Below are 26,948 nucleotides of genomic sequence, written 5' to 3' on the forward strand. Positions count from 1 at the left end.
CGCGCTAACCGCTACACTACCGCTCCCCACACACATACACCGTACCTACACCACACACCCCCCCACCTACACCACCACACACACACAAAACACCTACACTACACACACACCACCTACACACACCACCTATGCCACACACACCTCACCTACGCCACACACCCCACCTACGCCACACACCCCACCTATGCCACACAACCCACCTACACAGACCACCTACGCCACACACCCCACGTACACCACACACACACACCCCACCTACACCACAAACCACCTACACCACACACGCCACCTACACCACACACCACCTACACCACACACCACCTACACCACACACCACTTACACTACACCTACACCACACACACGATCCACAACACCGACACCACACACACCACTTACACTACACCTACACCACACACACCATACACACAATCCACACCACACCACCTACAACACACACACCCCACCTACACCACGCACCCGACCTACAGCACACACACACACCCCCACGTACACCACACACACACCCCCACCTACACGACAAACCACCTACACTACACACACCACCTACACCACACACACACCACCTACACCGCACACACCACATACACAACACACACACCCACCTCCACACACCTACACCACACACACACCCCACCTACAAAGACAAAGAGCCCCCGTATAGCTTTAACAGACTGTAGGGGCAAGTGCTGTTCGCGAGCACCTATAAAGGCCGGAACAGTACACGAGGGGGTGGGTGACCAGCGCCACACCCGACCGCCTTTGTCTCCCCAGTGGCGATGTTTACACACCGCACCAGGTATTCATTTGAGGGAGTTGACCCCACCTACCCCACACACCCCACCTACCCCACACACCCCACCTACCCCACACACACACCCCACCTACACCACACACCCCCACCTACACCACCACACACACACAAAACACCTCCACTACACACACACCACCTACACCACACGCACAAGTACCACCTACACTACACACACACCACCTACACCACACGCACACGTACCACCTACACCACACACACCACCTACACCACACACACACACTACCTACACCACACACACCACCTACACCACACACACACACCACCTACACCACACACACACACCACCTACACCACACACACACCACCTACACCACACACACACACCAGCTACACCACACACACACACCAGCTACACCACACACACACACCACACACACACCACCTACACCACACACACACACCCCACCTACACCACCACACACCACTTACACCACACGCCCCCCAACTACCCCACAAACCACCTACACTACACACACCACCTACACCACACACACCACACACACAATCCACACCATCTACCACACACACACACCACCGACACCACACACCACTTACACTACACCTACACCATACACACAATCCACACCACCTTCACCACACACACACACCACTGACACCACTTACACACACACCACCTACACCAGACACACCACCTACACCACACACCACCTACACCACACACCCACCACACCACCCACACCAGCTACACCACCTACACCACACACACCCCGCCTACACCACACACACACACAGGACCTACAGCACACACACCACCTACCCCACACACCCCACCTACCCCACACACCCCACCTACCCCACACACATACACCCCACCTACACCACACACCCCCCACTTACACCACAAACCACCTACACTACACACACCACCTACACCACACACACACACCACCTACACCACACACACCACCTACACCGCACACACACCACCTACATCCGCACACACCACATACACACCACGTACAGCACACACTCGACTTACACCATACACACCACCCACACCACACACACACACCACCTACAACACAAACACCCCACCTACAGCACACACACCCCCACCTACACCACAAACACACACACACCCCCACCTACACCACACACACACACCACCTACACAACACACCACCTACACCATACACCACACACCACCCACACACCACCTACACCACACACACACCACACAACCCACACCAGCTACACCACCTACACCACACACACCCCACCTACACCACACACACACACCACCTACAGCACACATACCACCTACCCCACACACACCACCTACCCCACACACACCACCTACCCCACACCACACACATACACCCCACCTACACCACAAACCACCTACACTACACACCCCACCTACACCACACACACCACCTACACCACACACACCCCACCTACACCACACACACCCCACTGATACCACGTACCCCACCTACAGCACACACACACCCCCACCTACACCACACACACACCTCCACCACAAACCACCTACACTACACACACCCCACCTACACCACACCCCACCTACACCACACACACCCCACCTATACCACAAACCACCTACACCACACACACACACCTACACCACAAACCACCTACACTACACACATCCCACCTACTCCACAAACCACCTACACCACACACACCCCACCTACAACACACACCACCTACACCACACAGACACCACCTACACCACACACACAATCCACACCATCTACCACACACACACACCACCGACACCACTTACACACACACCACCTACACCACACACACCACCTACACCACACACCACCCACACACCACCTACACCACACACACACCACACCACCCACACCAGCTACACCACCTACAACACACACCCCACCTACACCACACACACACCCCACCGATACCACGCACCCCACCTACACCACACACACACACCACCTACACCACACACACACCACCTACGCCACACCCCACCTACACCACACACACACACACCACCTACAGCACACACACCACCTACCCCACACACATACACCCCACCTACACCACACACCCCCCACCTACACCACAAACCACCTACACTACACACACCACCTACACCCACACACCACCTACACCATACACACACACCACCTACACCACACACACCACCTACACCGCACACACCACATACACACCACGTACACCACACACTCGACTTACACCATACACACCACCCACACCACACACACACCCCACCTACACTACGCACCCCACCTACAGCACACACACCACCTACACCACACACACACACCACCTACACCACACACACACACCACGTACACCACACACACCACCTACACCACACACACACACCACCTACACCACACACACACACCACCTACACCACACACATACACCCCACCTACACCACCACAAACCACTTACACCACACACCCCCCACCTACACCACAAACCACCTACACTACACACACCACCTACACCACACACACCACACGCACAATCCACACCATCTACCACACACACACCCCACCGACACCACACACCACTTACACTACACCACACACACAATGCACACCACCTTCACCACACACACACCACTGACACCACTTACACACACACCACCTACACCACACACACACCACCTACACCAGACACCCACCACACCACCCACACCAGCTACACCACCTACACCACACACACCCCGCCTACACCACACACACACACAGCACCTACAGCACACACACCACCTACCCCACACACACCACCTACCCCACACACCCCACCTACCCCACACACATACACCCCACCTACACCACACACCCCCCACTTACACCACAAACCACCTACACTACACACACCATCTACACCACACACACACCACCTACACCACACACACCACCTACACCGCACACACACCACCTACATCCGCACACACCACGTACAGCACACACTCGACTTACACCATACACACCACCCACACCACACACACACACACCACCTACAACACAAACACCCCACCTACAGCACACACTCCCCCACCTACACCACAAACACACACAAACCCCCACCTACACCACACACACACACCACCTACACCACACACCACCTACACCATACACCACACACCACCCACACACCACCTACACCACACACACACCACACCACCCACACCAGCTACACCACCTACACCACACACACCCCACCTACACCACACACACACCACCTACACCACACACACACACCACCTACCCCACACACACACCACCTACACCACACACACACACCCCACCTACACCACAAACCACCTACCTTCACACACCACCTACACCATACACACACACACACCACCTAAACCCCACACACACCACCTACACCGCACACACCACATACACACCACGTACACCACACACTCGACTTACACCATACACACCACCCACACCACACACACACACCACCTACAACACACACACCCCACCTACAGCACACACACACCCCCACCTACACCACACACACACACACCCCCACCTACACAAACCACCTACACTACACACACCACCTACACCACACACACCCCACCTACACCACACACACCCCACTGATACCACGCACCCCACCTACAGCACACACACACACCCACCTACCCCACACACACACCTCCACCACAAACCACCTACACTACACACACCCCACCTATACCACAAACCACCTACACCACACACACCTACACCACAAACCACCTACACTACACACACCCCACCTACACCACACACACCCCACCTACAACACACACCACCTACACCACAGACACCACCTACACCACACACACAATCCACACCCTCTACCACACACACACACCACCGACACCACTTACACACACACCACCTACACCACACACACCACCTACACCACACACACACACCACACACACACACCAGCTACACCACCTACAACACACACCCCACCTACACCACACACACACCCCACCGATACCACGCCCCCACCTACACCACACACACACCACCTACGCCACACACACACCACCTACAGCACACACACCACCTACCCCACACACATACACCCCACCTACACCACAAACCACCTACACTACACACACCACCTACACCACCCACACACCACCTACACCATACACACACACCACCTACACCGCACACACCACGTACACCACACACTCGACTTACACCATACACACCACCCACACCACACACAAACACCACCTACAACACACACACCCCACCTACACCACGCACCCCACCTACAGCACACACACACCCCTACCTACACCACACCCCCACCTACACCACAAACCACCTACACTACACACACCACCTACAGCACACACATCCCCACCTACACCACACACCCCACCTACACCACAAACCACTTACACTACACACACCCCACCTACACCACACACCACCTACACCACACACACCCCACCTACACCACACACACCACAAACCACCTACACTAGACACACCACCCACACACCACTTACACTACACACACCACCGACACCACACACACACCACCTACACCACCCACACACACACACCACCTACACCATACCCACACACCACCTACACCACACACACCACATACACACCACGTACACCACACACTCGACTTACACCATACACACCACCTACAACACACACACCCCACCTACACCACGCACCCCACCTAGAGCACACACACCCCCCACTACAGCACACACACACCCCCACCTACACCACACACACACCCCCTCTACACTACACACACCACCTACACTACACACACCACCTACACCACACACACTACCAACACCACACACACCACCTACACCACAAACACACCATCTACACCACGCACCACCTACACCACACACACACCACCTACACGCACCACCTACGCCACACACCCCGCCTACACCACCACACACACACCACCTACAGCACACACACCACCTACCCCACATTCATACACCCCACCTACCCCCCCCCCACCTACACCACAAACCACCTACACTACACACACCACCTACACACACACCACCTACACCATACACACACCACCTACACCATACACACACCACCTACACCACACACACACCACCTACACCGCACACACCACATACACCCCACGTACACCACACACTCGACTTACACCATACACACCACCTACACAACACACACACACCCCACCTACACCACACACACACCCCCACCTACACCACACACACACCCCCACCTACACCACACACACCCACCTACACCACACACACCACCACCTACACCACACATACACAGCCACCTACACCACACACACACACACACCCACCTACACCACACACACCACAAACCACCTACACTACACACACCACCTACACCACACACACACCCCCACCTACACCACACACACCCCCACCTACACCACACACACACACCCCCACGTACACCACACACACACCACAAACCACCTACACCCCACACACCCTACCTACACCACAAACAACCTACACCACACACACACAAATAACACCATCTACCACACACACACCACCGACACCACACACACAATGCACACCACCTTCACCACACACACCACACAAAAACACCACTTACACTACACATACACCACTCACAGCACTTACACTACACCTACACACCGCACACACCACATACACACCACACTCGACTTACACCATACACACCACCTACAACACACCACCTACACCACACACACCACCTACACCACACATACACACCATCTACACCACACATACACACCACCTACACCACACATACACACCACCTACACCACACATACACACCACCTACACCACACACACACACCACCTACACCACACACACACACCACACACACACACCACCTACACCACACACATACACCCCACCTACACCACCACAAACCACTTACACCACACACCCCCCACCTACACCACAAACCACCTACACTACACACACCACCTACACCACACACACCACACGCACAATCCACACCATCTACCACACACACACCCCACCGACACCACACACCACTTACACTACACCTACACCACACACACAATGCACACCACCTTCACCACACACACACCACTGACACCACTTACACACACACCACCTACACCACACACACACCACCTACACCAGACACCCACCACACCACCCACACCAGCTACACCACCTACACCACACACACCCCGCCTACACCACACACACACAGCACCTACAGCACACACACCACCTACCCCACACACCCCACCTACCCCACACACATACACCCCACCTACACCACACACCCCCCACTTACACCACAAACCACCTACACTACACACACCATCTACACCACACACACACCACCTACACCACACACACCACCTACACCGCACACACACCACCTACATCCGCACACACCACGTACAGCACACACTCGACTTACACCATACACACCACCCACACCACACACACACACACCACCTACAACACAAACACCCCACCTACAGCACACACTCCCCCACCTACACCACAAACACACACAAACCCCCACCTACACCACACACACACACCACCTACACCACACACCACCTACACCATACACCACACACCACCCACACACCACCTACACCACACACACACCACACCACCCACACCAGCTACACCACCTACACCACACACACCCCACCTACACCACACACACACCACCTACACCACACACACACACCACCTACCCCACACACACACCACCTACACCACACACACACACCCCACCTACACCACAAACCACCTACCTTCACACACCACCTACACCATACACACACACACACCACCTAAACCCCACACACACCACCTACACCGCACACACCACATACACACCACGTACACCACACACTCGACTTACACCATACACACCACCCACACCACACACACACACCACCTACAACACACACACCCCACCTACAGCACACACACACCCCCACCTACACCACACACACACACACCCCCACCTACACAAACCACCTACACTACACACACCACCTACACCACACACACCCCACCTACACCACACACACCCCACTGATACCACGCACCCCACCTACAGCACACACACACCCCCACCTACCCCACACACACACCTCCACCACAAACCACCTACACTACACACACCCCATCTATACCACAAACCACCTACACCACACACACCTACACCACAAACCACCTACACTACACACACCCCACCTACACCACACACACCCCACCTACAACACACACCACCTACACCACAGACACCACCTACACCACACACACAATCCACACCCTCTACCACACACACACACCACCGACACCACTTACACACACACCACCTACACCACACACACCACCTACACCACACACACACACCACACACACACACCAGCTACACCACCTACAACACACACCCCACCTACACCACACACACACCCCACCGATACCACGCCCCCACCTACACCACACACACACCACCTACGCCACACACACACCACCTACAGCACACACACCACCTACCCCACACACATACACCCCACCTACACCACAAACCACCTACACTACACACACCACCTACACCACACACACACCACCTACACCATACACACACACCACCTACACCATACACACCACCTACACCATACACACCACCCACACACCACCTATACCACACCACCTATACCACACACACACCACCTATACCACACACACACACCACCTACACCACACACACACACGGGAGGAGAGTGGGAGGGGGGAGACAGCTCCACCACCGCCCCTCCTCTGCCATTCCCCACCCCCCACCGCCTCCCCGTTGGCCTCTCGCCCGCTCCCCTCCCTCTCCCCTCCCTCTCCCCTCCCGCACTCAGCCGCTCTCGCTTCCGACGCTCGCACGCTTTGTAACCATTGCGGGACACCCCCCCCCCCCCTTTCTCCTCCCGGCGCCTTTTAAGAACCCCCAGGTAAAAAAATAAATATATATAAGAAGGGACAAAAAAAGGGTTCTCCGGGAGGGGACGGTGAAGACGTTGCGAGAGGCAAAGTTGGGGTGTGTGTGTGTGTGTGGGGGGGAGCAAAGCGAGACGAGAAATTACCACGGGCATAGAGAGAGAGAAGACAAGGAGGTGGTGGTGGAGGGGTGGAGGAGGAGGAGGAGAGGAAGACGTGGACACGGCAGAGAGGGGGAGAGAGAGAGAGAGGAGAGAGAGAGGAGAGAGACTCCCCGCCTTGAGCTGCTGCTGCTGCTGCTGCTTCACTCCCCCGGCCTGGACACCGCGGCGCTCGCGTTTGTGTGTTGCAGCCTCCTTCTCCTCCTCCTCCTTCTCCACCTCTTCCTTCTTCTCTTTCCCCCCACCCCGCAAACCACCACCTCCTTTGCTCCTCTCTCACTCACACACACACACATCCCTCCCCGCGCACCCTTTCAAGCACTGCCCGTGGCGGCTGCGTTAACGTGGTTATATCGAGGACGCCACGCGGGTATCGCGTTCGATAAAGAGACGTGCACGGAATGAGACGGTACGGCAGAGGAGGAGGAGGAGGCTGCTGCGACGATCGTCAACGCCGGCGGTGTTGGGGGGGGGAGGCGTCGTGAAGGGGGCGTTGGTGGCGATCGGGGAAGGTGGAGACTGCATGCGGTGGTGGTGGTGGGGGTGGATTTTTTTCCCTCGTGTTTAATTATTATTATTCCTCTTATTAACAAACGCATTTTTCGGCCCGATTTCATCGTCGTCCGCTCCGTAGTCTCCCGGGGGGAAGCGTTGTGGTTTTTTTTAATAATCGCCCAATGTCGTCGTCGTTGTTGTAGTTGACGATCGCAAAGTCGTTGCGGCGGCGGCGGCCGCAAGCAAAATCGTAGGCCTCCTTGTCGAGGCCTGGGGCCCGCGCTGTCTCGCCTCGACAAGACGCGTAAATCATTACACCCCTTGTTGGAACCGCGTGCGTGTGTTTGTTGGGGGGGTTTGTCGCGGTAAAAGTGCAGCTTCAGGAGGCGTCGTTTGTGTCCCCCCCCCCCCCAGCGCGCCTCTGTCGGAAACCGGTTTTGTAACCTACCCCCCCTCCGTTTTTAATGACGGGAATTGGCGAAATTAATGATTCGCGAGCAGGAGGAGGAGGAGGCGCCAGCGCCTAACGCGGAGAGGGGTTGGTGTTGTTTTTTTGGCGCGGGGCCTGGTCAAGGCTGAGGCGGCCTCGCAAGTTCTCAGCCTGTGGCTCTTAACTTTAATTCCGTTTAGCGCGATTTAATGACCGACGGGGTTAAGGTAACGGCGATATACAACAACGAGCAGAGTGCAAATGGACGACTTTTTAAATTATTAATGATTCAACTGTGGTGGTGGGGGTGGTGGAGGTTTTTTTTTGTGTTGTACACATTTCTTTAAAGCAGCGACACCGTGTGTCCGAGGCCTACGCTCTGAGGTCGTACTCGTGTCGACTGGAGACTCTTTTGTGTTTGCGACGTTCTGTTATTTTACTGCCTCAGCTAATTCCATTGAAGGTTGTTATTATTTTCTAGTGAGTGACGAAGAGGTTTGCGATCAAAGTCATCTGTTCGTGACGGGTATTGCAGGAGGCGTGCTGCTACCAATACGTGCATGTTGTATTCCGTAACGTTCAGCACTGTACTGTGGAGCAACATATATGTAGCATTGGCAGGAAGTGCATTAAATGTGTTCGTTTTCTTAGTCCTGGACGCATGTTTGAATGCTGCGTTTACGTGTTGCACTCCTTCAGTGTGCACTGTGTTGTATACATGGCGTAGGACGTTAATGGTTTCCGATAGCAGTCGTGCACGTGCACAGATCAAAATCCCAATTCGGCACCGGCCTATAACATAAACTGCAAATGTTTCGAGAAATAGCCCTTTAGAATAAAGGGAAATCTATTAAATGTACACTTTAAAGGAAAGAACTCGTTCCCCTTAGTCACCTCGTCCAAAACGTGTAGCCCCTTGTAGCTTTCTGCTGTCAGGCATGGTGGGTGACTCATTTGATATTTAGATTTATGTCTTGTCGAGCGTTTTACTTTATTGTAAAATGTGGTCTGTAGTAGTTGGAGACGGGTCTGCAATGTGCTCTTGCAGTGTACAATTTTGTTTTGAGTATACTGCACTGCATTATGCATCCTGCAATTCGTTTCAGTGTTACCAAGTCAACTGAACTGTCCAGGCGTGACTTTGTACGCGACATCTCAACAAGGGTTTAAAAAAAAAATCCAAGATTATACTATTCGGATGCGTGCAGGAAGCGTAGTTGAAGTCACTGGTTTGTAATGGGACGCGGTGGTGAGACGTGGTGAGACGTTATCTCCCCAGCCTGGTATGCAAGAAGTCGTAGGTTCCATCCCGACTCTAACGCGCTGTATATTTTGGAGTTAACACGTTCTCCCCGTGGTCGCGTGCATTTTTCTCCGGGTCCTCCGGTTTTTCCCCTCCACATATTTGAAACAACACGCGTTTAGAGTATTTGGCTGCTATACATTTTTTTTTAATCCCCGCATGATAAACCACTTGGTTTAACTCATCATTTGTGGCTAGGAATCTTCTGCAAAAAAATAATATAGCTCAGTGGGCTTTACCTGGTTAAATAAATGTTTAGTTTGTTTACAATAACGTATTCATCTCCACTCGTTTCTCTCCCATTCTAAACCCTACCTCTCCCACTTTGCCAAACCCTGCTGTCCCTCCCCCCCCTCAACACCTGCAAACGTTGTATAGATGGCGGGGTTCCTGGGGGACTTTGGCCTAGAGAATGGGTCCCGGCTGTCGGTGCCGGAGCAGGTTGGGTTGATGGCTGCCAGCGCTTACCAACCAGAGAACGGGGACTTTGGTCTAATGCCACCGCCGCCATCGCTGCTTCAGCAACATCACCAACACCAGCCACAGCCACAGACTCCACTTGGGAAAAAGGCTCGCACTCCCAAGAAGTCTACATCTCCCACAGCCACACCCAAGTAAGTGGTCACCCCTTTTTTTGTTTGTGTATATGCCCTTGACGGGTTTACTGTATTTGTCTCGAAAAGAGTCTGACTTACAAAAGAGATACTGGACCTCCATGGCGATTCTTAGTGACAGCTTAGAATTGATTTCGTTTTCAATCAAAAGTGTGCTTTACATTGCGATGTATTTAGCAAGACGCTCTTAGAAATGAGTGATTCATGTAATTGATCCACTGGCTATGTAGCCATGACTTTTGTCAAAGGGTTGTTCAAATTACGGGTGTGAAAGGGTAATTTGGGAAACCTAAATTCAGATTAACCCAAATATAGTTGAGGGCAGTGCAAATATATGAATTAATATGCTGATTGTATTCTACCTTTAATCTCTGAAGTAGAAAATACATAAGGCATACATTTCCAGGAAGTAAATAGAAGCCATGATCTTGGCAATGCAATATGCCACAAGGTATGAGCTGGGTTTGTTATTTGTTAACCAGAAAGCGAGGCCGTCCTGCTGGCACCACCAAAGCTGCGGGCTTTAGGACAAGCACAGGACGCCCACCTGGCACCACCAAGGCAGCAGGCTACAGAACCAGCACTGGCCGCCCACCTGGAACCACCAAGGCTGCCGGATACAGGACCAGCCCTGGACGACCTCCTCATCATCACTTGGTACAAGTTGCCATACATCTAGCTATGAATCTAGCTATGAATTGGGATTTTTGCACACAGCGTTGTAATAGGGTGTTTTTTTTCTGTAAAGATTTTCTGGTTTATCCAGGATGTTTCTGTTGCGCGTCGTCACTTTAAGATGTTTCTCTGTTCATATTTTGTTTGTTGCAGTTGCACCTGACTCAAGAGCCACATGGCTCACAGGGTTATACCTAATAAATGAAACTTGAATAATCTATAGTCAAATTATCCTGGTTGTAGATGAGCCGTGCTCATTTTCAGCTTTTACACACACACTGGTGTAATTAGTTATGTTTCTTGTCTGAGAGTCCGTGAATCAGTTGGCAAGTAAACGGATTACCTTAAGCTATTAAAACAGATTATACATTCAAGGTCTGCCTTCAACCCCATTCTACATAGGTAAACAATACATTTGTTCATTTAGCATAATTGTACATCATGAGGCCTCTTTTGCCAGTACCAAAACGGTTTCAGTTTTGTTGCCAGAAAAAAGGGGAAAAAACATGTTATATTTTGTTACTGGCAAAGGAGACCTCATGATGTAAATGCTTACCCCGAGCCCTCATTACTCTGATAGTGCATTGCCTTTGAGTTGTGCGCGTTTTGGTGTCATCTGGTCGAACACCGTATGAGACTAGGCTCTAAGAAAAGCTGTCTCTGGTGTGGACCAATCAATTTCAAAGACAACACATATATTATCATATTTTTTGCATTCTGACCGCAGGTATTGTGGTTAATGTAAACATGATTCCTCGTAAAAAGGTTTCAGTTTTGTTGCCAGAAAAAGGGAAACAAACCTATACTCTTTGGTTCTTTCGGTAAAGTCACATAGTTAGAAATAAAATAAAACAAATCACGTTTCGATCGCAACACAATCAGTCGTCATCAGGCAAAAAGGATGATGACGACCGCTTGTGTTGCAATTGAAACATCGTGATATGTTTTATTTTATTTCTAACTACGTGACTTTACTGAAAGAACCAAGAATATTAATTCCTGCAGTCACGAAAGCTTAAAATCTGGAAAAAACCCTTATCATAATTGTACATGTTTTATACCAACTGGGACACTTGACTGTATTGGCCCAAGGAATGTTCTGCTGCCATGGCACTCAAGTAGCTCTTAACACGAGAGGTCTCCATGTAAAGAAAATGTGAATATGGATAGGCTCTTACGTAGTCAAATTTGGTTCTGTTTTGGAAGCTGCAATTGCCAAGATTGCTACAAGTTGCAAAACTTGTAATGCTGATAATATGCATTTTTTGTATAGGCCAGAGCTCATATTTACCAAATCAAAACTAAAATAGTGTTGAATTGTTTAGAGTTGTACGGTTGTTTTTTTCTACAAATTAGTAGTGTGTACCCTATTTTGTACCAAGTCAACCTTGCAAACTGACTGGTTTCATTAGCCCCCCACGAAGTTTAAAATTAATTGCACTGAAATATGTGTATGCTCTCATGTCTATGCTCCTAGCCTTCACAAATCTTCACGGTGATCATCATGGGTATATATGGCAAAATAACCCCCTGAACCAACATTGCAAGGGGAGGTTCTTCATCAAGCAGTTGTTTAACAAAGGCTGTTGTACATGTACGTTATCAAATGTAATTTTACCTATTTAAATCGTGGGTTATATAATGCATTTTCCAACAATTCGTGAGTCCTGTTTGTGTAGAACGTTTTTCCTTGGAATGAAATTAAGTGCTTACTTTGCTGTGGGGTCCACCCGGGTTGTGTTGTGCAGCATGTGAAGGGATCGCCGGCCCGTGGAGGTGCACAGGGCCCAGTACGGGCATCTCCTCAACTCAAGGAGCAACACGGATCGGCGGAAGGGCTGTGGCACGCCAGCTCGGAGGCGGTTGCTGAAGCTGTGAGGGCGGTGACGGCACACGGACAGAGCGGGGAGCTGTCACAAGCGATGGGGCACCGGTGCTTTGGTTTAGGGGAACAGAGTTAACCCTTTTAACGACAGCACTCTTTTTAATTTTGAGAATGATGCTTCGGGTAAGTGTCCATTTTGGGGAACAAAAAAAATGTTTGGCTGGCATCTGCAAGATATATATTGATTTAATTTGGATACATCTGTGTGTTACTGTAATATTTTAATGATCTGTTGGGTTGTTGCTTATCTTTAGGTAAAGATATGTCGATAAAAGGGTTACAAACAGCACAGTTCAAGGTTATGTTGAGTTTGGCAATGCCCAAATAAAAAAAGCAACTCGCAAATATTTTCCGAGTTTTCTTTTAAAAACATTCCAGGTAAACCACTTCTGACAAATCTTCGTTCAGGGTTTGCCTGATTAATGTTTCCTTGGACTGTGCTGGTACAGTAGTTGAACCAAATATTAAGTTACTGTAATATCAAAAGAAGATATGTCCATATTTATACTGCAGATGTTGATCCGTGTGGTCTTATACAATTGCTAACATTACACCAAATGACATGCAATAAACGTAGCAAAATTGTTTCCTTCAACGGTGAATACGCTTATAATGCCAACTGCTGTATTATCAAAATTTAAGTTGCTTAAACTTATCAGATACATAAATTTGGATTTTGTAAAACTTTAATTGCTTTTCAGATAGTCTATTAAGTCTAATGAATAATTAAAAAAATGACCATATTATGCTGTTTAACCGTTAGATCTGACTTGTGCTTTTTGGTGGTATTTTAGCCCCAGCTTCCTATTGTCAGTTGTACAGCTTTGCAGGGCATATAAACACTTACCATGATTTGAATAGCTTTTATTAATGTCACGTCAATCGAAAAGGTCAGTCTTTTGGTGTAGCTCTCTTCGTCATCGTACGTGCTCCTTCACACTTGGTGTGCAGAGTGCAGCCTTCCTACTAGGATAATGTTAACCACATCACCGTTTGAGAAGTGCTTGTATAAAAACTGCCGTAGTTACCAGTAGAATGCTCGCAGGCAATTTGCCACATTTCTTAGACGTAAAATGTCCATTCTATATGCTTTTATCTTTGTGTATCCATTGTGGTGTTCTGTATGCTGTATTTTGTAGTTGCAAATCAAATATACAAGTGCTTTTTTTCCACGTTTAGTATATCTGAAATCACATAATTAACATGCAGCTGACGGCTACTTGGTCACGATTCATGATTTGCATTGATAATAATTGTCATTGGCATTTCATATACAGTATGTACACAACTAATTCCACTAGCCAGCAATTAATCTCTTGCAGTCACGAAAAACTCATGTATACATTGCATGCGTTACACAACATGTTTACGCTTTTAATAAAACATGCAGGTATTTGTTTCCGTAATTGAAGCATTTTCCGTTTTTTTTTGCTGTGTGGTGGTACATTTGGGAAGAGCAATTCACCTGCGGTATACGATGAGACGAGTATAATTGTAAATGTGCGATTGTCAGGAATGCATGCTAAATCCTATTAGGTCGCTTATCCCTCTATTAAATGCTTGGCAAAGCACGAGTGTATATTTTTCGCATTTCCACTTTAGTGAGCTACGTTGCGTGTACTGGTATTTTCTTACGTTGTTAATAAAAAAAAATCTGCAGTTGGGTTTTTATCTCAATTTGTAAAAGGTCTAATGTGGGTAGCAAATTATGCGCACATCATTAATCGCTCGCGGTCCCACACGTGCGCAGCGCCGAAGCTGTTGCACTTTGTGTTGATCAAATCCCATTCTAAAAAAGAAACCAGGGTGTTCGGTTTCAATTTGGTCCGGCAGATGGCGCTCAATACACGTGTGACAATTGTCTCAGGGCATTGACTCGATAAATTGTGTCGCGTCGATGGAACGAGACTAGTTGCATTTTACTAAATACATGGTACGTACAGGGGAATTTGAAATGCTGACATTAACTAGATAGCTCTGATTATATTTCTGCACATTTAATAAGACGCATAATTCAAAACCTTGCCATCAAGCCTTCATTCTCACCATTAAGACCCCTGTGGTACAAACATTCAGTGATAATTGGGTATTTGGGGGGGGGAACTTGCTGTGCACCTTATTAACCGTTTGCATTATTTAAAATAGAAAACGTGCAGCGTACTTAAATCTACCCACATCAAAGACCCGACCTTAAAGATGTCACTTCAAATAAAACGGGACATTTCTGGCATTCCCATTTTAAGGCCAACGCACATAAATGTGGGCGCCATGGTGTGATGCAGGAATATAACATTCTGTAGTTTAAAGACATTCTGTAGTTTAAAGTATCGTCAGACCGTAAGAGCCAGCAGTGGAGGGGTGGCACGTTTACATAAGTGTCAAGGTTTTGTTGTGTAATACACATTTCATTCGAGAAGAGGAAATAATGCGTGGATTAATATCAACACTCAACGTCCAATATATTTTTTTAATGAAATTTATGATCAGCTCATGTTACACTTAGGGCTATGCCGCAAATAAGGGCCATTGCTAGAAACGTCGACGATTATTGTTTTCTTTTCCGGGAAGTGTTGGGTTTTTAAAAAATGTACTTCGGTTCATGGAGTGAATATAACACTAAATAACAATGAAAACAACAGTTTTTTATGGAACCCTCGGTACAGAATCGCAACAAATTAATCAAATAGACGTCGTGAGGGTATGAACAGAATCGCCATTACACAGCAGCTCTCTCTCACATAGCTCAAACAAAACACGGAATTGTACATCATAGCTGACATCTGTCCAAGTCGATATAAATTCACCAACATGACGTGCCAGACGTGTGTCTGTGCGTAGGGCGTCCAAGAGATTAAATTTATATAAATACATCAACATCACGCAAGCACAAACCCAGTTCAGCGTATGAATTCTTCTTAAGATCTAACGGGGTGATGTTTATTCACACAAGGGCCGCGTCGATCATGCTCGTTGGTGAAGGCGAGGCGCATAGACGGAGCATAGTACAGTGCAACAATGGATTTTGCTACACTCCCCTCTGTTGACAACGTAACCATGTGCAAGCTATCCTACGTCTCCTGTTTTTGTTCGTGGTGGTTGTCCATTCAGGCACTATCCAGGGATGAGCCAGTCTGGCTTCCGAGATGTGGTGAGATTTGGTCGTATGCCGATGTTCGTTAAATTGGGTAGTATCGCGTTAATAGTATATTCCGCATACAAATGTAAATGAACGTGACTCCGTTTGTATGCTAAATACGGTTCTATGAATTGCAGCCATTCGATTCAAGGATCGAGCATCCTTTGTATGTATGTTGAACTTCTTTCGCACCGTACGTAACCAACCGTGCTAATCGGACGTGCGGGGAAGGACAACAAACGACACACAAAGAGCAGTTCTAAACATCGCGGTGAATGCGGCGGCCTCTAGCTTGACGCTGATGTGATGCGAAACCCATTCCGTACAACGTAATCGAAAAACGTCGCAGCGTTTCTTCATATAAACAGGGGCATGAGAGCTCTAGCAAGGAAGCATGATAGAAACAAATCATATCGTATCGATACTCGTTTTATTTAGCTTATCATAATCATCACCAGCCATCTATCTGTGCGAATCCCTTGTTGCACAACCCTCGCGCGTTTCCTCCCAATTGAATATGTAAAGACTCATTAATTGGCTGAATTTTTTTTCTAATGAAAAAAAATGCAGGCTCGGTCATAAAAAAAGTTCCACGACTCAGCAGGACTCTGGATAATTAAGTAAATGACTCACCAAGCCCACGTACATCGGGGGTGAGCTTGAGAACAAAAATGCACGATATAAACTAAAAAAAACTAATTACTTTAGCAGGCAATGCCCACCGCTGAGCTATATAGGTCTTTTTCAGAAGCGGCCTGGTCACAAATGATAGCCCAACGAAGTGGCTTATAATGTGAAAATATTTGACAGCCATGTACCCTAAATGCGTGGTGATGTTGATTCTGAATATGGAGGGAAACCCCGGAGGACCCGGAGAAAAATCCACCCGGGAGAGAAATTGCGAATTCGTAATGTACAGGAATCAGGCTCGGGATGTAACCCACGACCTCGTGTATACCACGCGAGGTAGTTATCATCTCGCCACCGTTGCCTCCATATTTAAGCAGATCGTGTCGTTATTTCATATTCTTTGGTTCTTTCGGTAAAATCAGGAGGGTAGAAAACAACAAAATAGAAACAACTTACGACGTTTCGATCTACGTGACTTTACCGAAAGAACCAAATAATATGATTTCCTGCGGTCACGAAAGTTTTAAATCGAAACCGTATCGTTATTGTTTGACGATAAACGTCATATTCAAGGTTGTTGTTTTTTACATTGACTCTGACCTTGGTGGTGTTTTGTTTACCCCCGGTTACGCAGCTGCCCATTGCAGATACCCCGCGGTGTCACGTCCTGACAACAATGTTAAGAAGAATTCAAGGAATTGCGCATGATTGCACAGTGAACATCACAGCTCAGCTTCAATCCTCTAAGCGTCCTTAGCACATCTCTCGTCAGCAGATGACGTCTCCCGCGTTGTACACACGAAGGATATGACTTCTTAATTGGTCATTGGGCCATTGGCCCAAAAATAGCTTATCGGGACAATATTTTCTTAAGGCGTCATCTCTTAAAATTACAAACCAGTTTTGTTTTTTGGGGAAGAAACAACGAATGAGCTATGGAACCTCAACGGAATATGAAAGGAAACAGGAAGTATTTACACGTAGTTGGCTACGTACGGCGCGAAAGAAGTTCAACAAGTACTGTATGTCCACAGACCAATTAAATACGTACATATTCTTGGTTCTTTCGGTAAAGTCACGTAGAAGGGAAACGATAAAATAATAAATAAAAATATAAAACAATAAAATTATCACGACGTTTCGACTGCAACACAAGCAATCATCATCACCTGATGATGACACAAGCAATCATCATCAGGTTATGATGATTGCTTGTGTTGCAGTCGAAACGTCGTGAGAATTTTATTATGTTTTTAATATATTTTTTATTATTTCCCTTCTACATGACTTTACCGAAAGAACCAATAATATGAACCCTACAGTCACGAAAGCTTTAAATCAAAATTTAAATACGTACACTTAAAATCATTCTGCCCACGGAGGACACTAGTAGCATGTCCACGCCAGGTGGTACCGACAAAGCCCCCACTTTGCCTCATGGGATAAATGTCAGCCTCGTACAGCAAAGTCAATGCAAAGAAGGCATTCTCTGTGGGAGCGTTGTGGGGTGCAAAATCATTCGGTTATTTCCGTCTCGAATATTTCTGCACCCAGCACACCGCATTCGATACAAACAGGGATCTCCTCCCCATGGCTGCGCTTATTACAATTCGCGTGCCACCTTCCAATGTACCAGGCTATACCCGCAAAAATTAGTCGGTGATAATTTTAGAAATTATAGCTCCGGGTTGAATACATTGGGATGTTTAACTTGGGAAATATTCCTCTATGGCGAAAGCTACTTAGCACGTACCCTCTTCCCGGTCTACACACAGCATATTCAGTGATATATTAAGCCCTGGTTATGGTATTTACATCAAACCAATACAGAAATATGTATCCACCGGCACACCATATCCAGTATGCCTCTTGCTATGGCTGAGAATACGAGTATCACCTCCAAGCCTACCAGCGACCTGGAAAATATTCACCCATCCCTGGTTGTAAACAATGCGATTTTAAATGAGTCCCCAATTTATGGGTAATGTAGAACAATACGCAAGCCACATCCAGTAATGTATACAGCTCGCTATGGCTGCGGCAAGTTCCGGATTATCCTCGTCGCAAAAGTATCTACACATGTAGTATCTACACATGTAGTATCTACACATGTAGTATCTACACATGCAGTATCTACACATGCAGTATCTACACATGCAGTATCTACACATGCAGTATCTACACATGCAGTATCTACACATGCAGTATCTACACATGTAGTATCTACACATGTAGTATCTACTACATGTAGTATCTACACATGTAGTAGCTACATGTAGTATCTACACATGTAGTAGCTACGGGCCCTGCACTGTTAAGGGCCCCACGCTAAACGCTTTCAAGCTATCAATTCCGCTTCAGTGACTCTGCACTTGCTCTATTACTATAGTACTCTAATGCCTTCAACTTTTATGAACGACTGGGTGTTTAAGGTTAGCGATTTGTCCTATTATCTGGCTGCATAGCAAATGAAAAATGCAATTACTTTACTGTGCAAGTAAAACATGTGTATTCTTGGTTCTTTCGGTAAAGTCACGTAGAAGGGAAACAATAAAATAATAAAAATATAAAACAATACAAAATATTATTTTATTGTTTCCCTTCTACGTGACTTTACCGAAAGAAACAAGAATATGAATCCCTGCAGTCACGAAAGCTTCAAATCAAAATTTAAAACACGTGTGTTTTAATATTTACGTGTTTTTTTTACTTGGGCCCCTTACAGGCCCCGCACTCGCTGAATCCGACACTGTCTGCGGCTCCTTGTCACGTGCCACTTCCCCCGGTAAACATTCAAACAAATTATCGGCCACCTTCCCAGTAAACGTGCGACGTTGGACCAACGTTCGCAATGTAGTTGGAAACGATGGCCCAAAGTGTTGGCATGTTCACTGGCCACCCACCGCTCGTCACACCCCAGGGGCGAGAGTGAAGCCAACGTGCTAAGACACAACTGCGCCTCGCCGCTAGCCGCTGCCACCGTTCCCACGAGGGTTGAGGTGGTTAACGTCGACTGCACTTGACGGACGTTTCTTCTTTTTTTTTACCAACGCAGGCGATATAGTACGCGAACAGACGGAAATAGTAGCTTTACGATGAGAGCGTTGCCACCAAAAGCCTTGATTTCGCGACGAAGTTTCCCGGCCTTAAGCAATCCGCGCAATACCAGCGTGGTGTCGTATGGTTAAATAGACCCCATCTCCCTCGCCTTGCAAGGCGTGGGGAGGCCTTAATCCAGCAGTTGATTGATAAACGGCAGGACATGTTGATACAAATACCTAATTTGACATAAATCATTGCATACGTTGTAATAAAATTGTGCACGGTTGGCTACGGTACGGTGCGAAATTAGTTCAACATTACAGGGTGGTCCAGATAAATCTAAAAACTTCATATTTTGAAACTAATGTTAATATAACCAGAAATGAATATGGAAAGGATTTTTTTTACGGGTCAATTGTGAGTCACAAGGCATCTGAACCACCTTGTGCATATGCGCATATTTGGCTCTGGCTAAGTAACACGAACGTTCCAACCCGTAACGCACGACGAACTGGAACCACATTTGCCTGTGGCTTATCTCCATGGATAAGCTTGAATTGGACTCCAGTACTTACATAAGAGAGTACTTAATCCGGGCTACGACGAAGAAGAGACGGGGGAGGGCCTGGGCCCTCTCCAGACAATGATGAAGATCACATCGTACTTGCCAGCGAGACGGCGGTCGGACAAGCATCCCACGTGTATTATTGTCACCCCCCAGACGCAGTAATATACATCCTGCAACAAGAACTAACATCACGCACCGAACAAGCGATGGCACAATTGCAAGACTCTTCTCGGAGGCCAAGGGAACTACGGTACATGCAAACAAACGGGTTTATTGGGAACGTGTCCAGGAGAGAGATAACGTACACCCTACCTCCACTCTCCCTTGATAAACCCGTTTACCTGGTAAGAAATATATATATAAATTTAGATTTAAAGCTTTCGTGACTGCAGTAATTCATATTCTTAGCTCTTTGGGTAAAGTCACGTTGAGGTAAAACAATAAAATAATAAAATATATAAAACAATAAAAATTCTCACGACGTTTCGACTGTAACACAAACAGTCATCATCAGGTGTGAAAACCAACGGCAAGAAACATTTGAAAGAAGTGGCGGTTTGTATTTATTTATTTTAAAACGGTGTTATTTATTATTCATTTAAAACCGTTAGCGCCACGGGCAGTGATTTGGCAGTTTGTTTAGAAGGACGAGTCCATCTATGTTCTGAGGAGGGGGGAGACGAAAAATTAATGTATGCTGTCTGAAAGCCACCGTAAGCGTGAACAATCAATTAACACATGAAATGGTTTATCAAATCCTTCCAATGATTTCTAGGCCAGAATTCATCTTCTCGGTTGAAATTGTCTCTGTGCTTGTATACGTGGATAGCCTCATTGTTTTATATATTTTTTATTATTTTATTGTTTCCCTTTATATATAAATGACTGCAGTGCATTACAATGGGTATTACAATGGATATTCATGATTGTTGAGCTCTGGCCGATGGGATTTTATAAGACGTTCCGGAAAGTAAGACGCGCTCCAAGATTGCGCCCATTGGCGATAAATTTACATGCAGACAAAGATCCCCCGTACAGCCTGAACAGATTGTTGGGGCAAGTGTTGTTACGTATGAAGGCCGGCACGGCACAACGCCGTTGTGGGTGGCTACCACCACGCCCGGCCGCCTTTATCTCCTCAGTGCCAATGCATACACATCGCACCTGCGGCTGAGTCGACCTAGGTGTGGCTCAGGACCGATACAGATAAGCGTCACTGGTTCGTAGCTCAGAGCACTAACCCTTTGGACTACCGCTCCCCGCACGCCCATTAACACGGGTACATCTCCGAGGAGGGTTGTGCAAACACATTGTACAAATACTACTTTGAAGACGTTTTATTTTGGGCTGCATATTTAAACAGATTTTCTTTAAATATCCACGGATACTCAGTTCGTCAACTTGTTTCCATAACGTAAATTAACATGCTTTGAGTAAGTGAAAATTGAACACGGTATGTATTTACAGATCAAATTGCCTATCATGGGAGAGAATGGATTGTAAACTTTGGAGATGCATTTGTCAGTATCCGTCTGACCGAGAATGTTCTCCAGAGGCGGCTATACACGATCACGGCCTATTTAAATGTTATTATCGATACCCATTCACGAATCATGCATTAATCATGGACGGGCCTACAAAGACAATTGTTCTTTTGTCACGCAGATCGGGGAGATTACATCGACGATAGGAGTGCAAAGTTGGAAACCAATTCGTTTGCATGACGGAGGTGCAATGGGATTCCTTTCGCCTTTGTCGGATTCTCCTTCATGTTCGATGCTCCTGATTTATTTATAAACATATATTCCGACAGCGTAATTCTTAAAATAAGCTATAACATTTCTCCCTCGGATCATATCAACTAACATGGTTTTCTTACCTCTGTGTGTCTGCGTGTGTGTCTGTCTCTGCGTGTGTGTCTCTATGTGTCTCTCCCCCATGTGTGTCTCTGTGTGTGTCTCTCTCTGTCTCTCTTCGTGTCTGTGTTGTCTCTCTCTCTGTATATGTGTCTCTCTCCCAGCTTGCATTCATTCACACCTGATGACGGTTGCTTGTGTTGCAATCAAAACGTCGTATTCTATTATTTATTTTATTTCTCCGTGACTTAACCGAAAGAACCAAAGAGTAATTCCTGCAGTCGCGAAAGCTTCAAATCAAGTTTCTTTACCAAGTTTGTAATGTCTACACTTTCGGATCTGGCGGTGGTTGGCGCACTGCGCTATGAACTCGGACACCCGGGTTCGATTCCGACCGCGGTGATCGACATGTGTATCTCTCCTGTCCCATTCCCCCAGAACGACCCTTCACCAGCCCGCATCGAGGAGCGTGCAGAGGCCGCGATGGTCCAGCCGGCAGTGAGATTTACAAAAGGGGCTACATTTACATCCCGGGGTTCGTAGCTTATCCCTCAATCTTCATTACACTCACCCCATTTAGTCTAGACTCTGTAAGTTAGGTTAACTCTTTGGTATGTTTTGCGTAATTGTTTGGGAAGCGGCGGTTTCCATTGTCTCCGATCTTTATCGAGCAAATGGAGCGCCTTTGGCTGTGGGCGCCTGAGCCAGACGCGACAGAGGAGAGGAGTGAGTGAATGTTGCAAATGAGGGTCCTCGATTCCACGCCTCGCTACATCGCGATGTCGCGCAGGCTTTTGACGTGAACAGGATTTACGTCGATCTAAGGCACGTTGCCGTAGCAGGCAATGCACGCTGACTCAAGTACGACTTCTTCTTCTTCTTCTTTGGGACAAATTGTCATTTTGTGTTTCATTAATCGCAGTTTCTTGGAAGGAGTACCCTCGTCCGCCTCTGTAATAGTTTTGATCCTGCTCCGCCTTTAATAATTGCCCTAGGCATATATGTACATATGTGTACGATGATGTGTTTTCTAGTTGTCCCTCCAGCAGATATTTCCAATTGTTTAGTGAACTTTTTTTGTTTATCTAATCATGGATCAGAAACCATGAGCATTGACAACACGGATCTAAAGCTAAACATTACTCAAAGGAGCATTATACTACTTTGTGTTGTGATACTGCTTTGTCAGTGGGGCACACAAGGACTAATAACAAAAATGCAACACATTTGTCAACAGCAGCGATAGATAAAGAAGTGTAATTTCCCCAAACGGAACGCCGATTGTTGTGTGTTCTTCTTTAAGGGCACCGATGTTGATACATTTCATGCGCCTTTGTTATTCCTGCGGAATATTACATTGCCTTTATGTACGTTGAGTTGTCTTCATCCAATGAATAAATAATTTATTGTTTAGTCTTGAAGTCAGCACCCTGCTGTTAGAGGCGTGCAAGTCAGCTCCACGCCCTTTAACTGCTGAACAACGCGAGTTTTCGGGAGGGCGGGTGAGTGGTATTGTTTCTCTTGGTAAACATAGTTTAGTGCATGCGTTAAACACATCATGTGGGCCACTGACTCGTGTGCTAGCTGGTTAGTTGCCTGCAGAGGAAGTGGACGGTAGTTGTCTATTTTTGGGGCGGAGTTGGGGGTCGGCTAGAGAGAGGATCTGGGTATATAAGCCCCCTTCTCGCAGCCAGAGACGCTCACACCCGCACGCGTCTTCTGTCGGGGGCAAGCGAGGCACTCAAGAAGAAGAAGAAGACGTCTTTCCTCCTGCGCACTCTGTCAGCGTTGTATATCGTACGCATCTACACGTACAGCTCCCTCCGAGAGGCCCTCTTCACCTTTGCTGCTCCGTCAGTCTCGAAACTAGCGTAAGTCCTACACGCGTCTGTCTGTCTCCATGTTATGCCACGTAAATTCATCTCCACGACAGCGCCAGTGAGTGACCAAGTCAACAAAATGATGTACGTATTTAAGCAACACGCGCACAATCTGCTTGGCTTTGGATGTGAATATTGTTTATATGTGTGTGTGTGTGTTGTAAATAAGTGCATTACGGTGGTGGCTATGCACACCTGTGACCTGTTGGTGGATGTCAACGTTACCGTCCCGTGCCTCGCCAGGAGAATTGCGACAGCGCAAAGCGCGGACCTAGAGTCGTCTGTCCCTGCTGTATGGGATGCAGTTGGGGTCCGCCTACAAAAATAACAAAGGCGGCAATTGTTTGTTTTTTTTCGAATACGAGACGGTGCACCGGTCCTTAATGAATAACGTAACGAAGCCAGTCCTTAAAGAGCCACCGCATGCGGCTCCGAAGCCTCAGGTTTGCCATACGTTGTATAACGCTCATTATTTGGCTAAAGCATGGGACCGGAAACTTGCGGCTCTTTAAGGACAGCGGTGCGGCTCTTGAAATTCGAAACGAAATGGGCCCTTTACTCTTCTTGGTTCTTTCGGTAAAGTCACGTAGGTAGAAAATAATAATAGATCACGACGTTTCGATCGCAACGCAAGCAATCGCCCTTGATAAATAACGTCACGAAAGAGTCGCAGGTTACCGAGCCCTGCCAATGGGAAACCTGGACTTCCATGGTAAACCTGGACTTCCATGGTAAACTGGACTTCCATGGTAAACCTGAACTTCCATGGTAAACCTGGACTTCCATGGTAAACTGGACTTCCATGGTAAACTGGACTTCCATGGTAAACCTGGACTTCCATGGTAAACTGGACTTCCATGGTAAACCTGGACTTCCATGGTAAACTGGACTTCCATGATAAACCTGGACTTCCATGGTAAACTTGGACTTCCATGATAAACCTGGACTTCCATGGTAAACCTGGACTTCCATGGTAAACTGGACTTCCATGGTAAACCTGGACTTCCATGGTAAACCTGGACTTCCATGGTGGAAGTCCAGGTTTACCATGGGTAACCTGCGTCTCTTTTGTGACGTTATTTATTAAGGGCCACCGCCTCGTATTCACGTGCATTGCGGCACTTAAAATATTAGTTTTTTTTACTGAATTCGAAAGAAAAATGGCTCTGCTTGTTCTTTTAGTTACCGACCCCTGGGCTAAAGCATCTTAACATCATATGTATATGCACTCCGTGTTAATATATATGTGCGCACCTCCGTGTTGGCGGATTGTGTAGCGTTGTGAGATGCTGTTTGCATTCATGACGCAACATGCTAGAACACTCATCTAAAAAAAAAACCTCATTATTACACGTGGTTTTCTGGTAGTATCATTTGTGTTAGATTACTTGAAGTCAGGGTTGCTCTATT

At 47.7% G+C, this 26,948-nt stretch overlaps 2 protein-coding genes across 3 annotated transcripts in view; both read left to right on the forward strand.

The window, feature by feature from the left end:
- Positions 1-16,085, forward strand: part of C11H5orf24 (chromosome 11 C5orf24 homolog) — a 29,865-nt gene extending 13,780 nt beyond the window's left edge. The window contains exons 4-6 of the mRNA XM_032952179.2: positions 11,631-11,866; positions 12,349-12,523; positions 14,290-16,085. Of these exons, the coding sequence (XP_032808070.1) occupies positions 11,631-11,866; positions 12,349-12,523; positions 14,290-14,502 (624 nt within the window). The 3' untranslated portion in view covers positions 14,503-16,085. The remainder of the gene's footprint in view (positions 1-11,630; positions 11,867-12,348; positions 12,524-14,289) is intronic.
- Positions 16,086-25,245: 9,160 nt separating this feature from the next.
- LOC116941288 (RING finger protein 24-like) overlaps positions 25,246-26,948 on the forward strand; it is a 39,232-nt gene continuing 37,529 nt past the window's right edge. The window contains exon 1 of one of the 2 annotated variants that reach the window (XM_032952178.2): positions 25,246-25,529. Coding sequence is in view for 1 of the 2 variants with exons in the window: in XM_032952175.2 (XP_032808066.1) it covers positions 25,564-25,622 (59 nt within the window). In the remaining variant the exon portion in view is untranslated. The other variant, XM_032952175.2, reaches the window with a different exon arrangement.

Source organism: Petromyzon marinus, chromosome 11, assembly GCF_048934315.1.
Source record: "Petromyzon marinus isolate PM22_M1 ecotype Great Lakes invasive population chromosome 11, UKy_Petmar_22M1.pri1.0, whole genome shotgun sequence".
Lineage (NCBI taxonomy): Eukaryota > Metazoa > Chordata > Hyperoartia > Petromyzontiformes > Petromyzontidae > Petromyzon > Petromyzon marinus.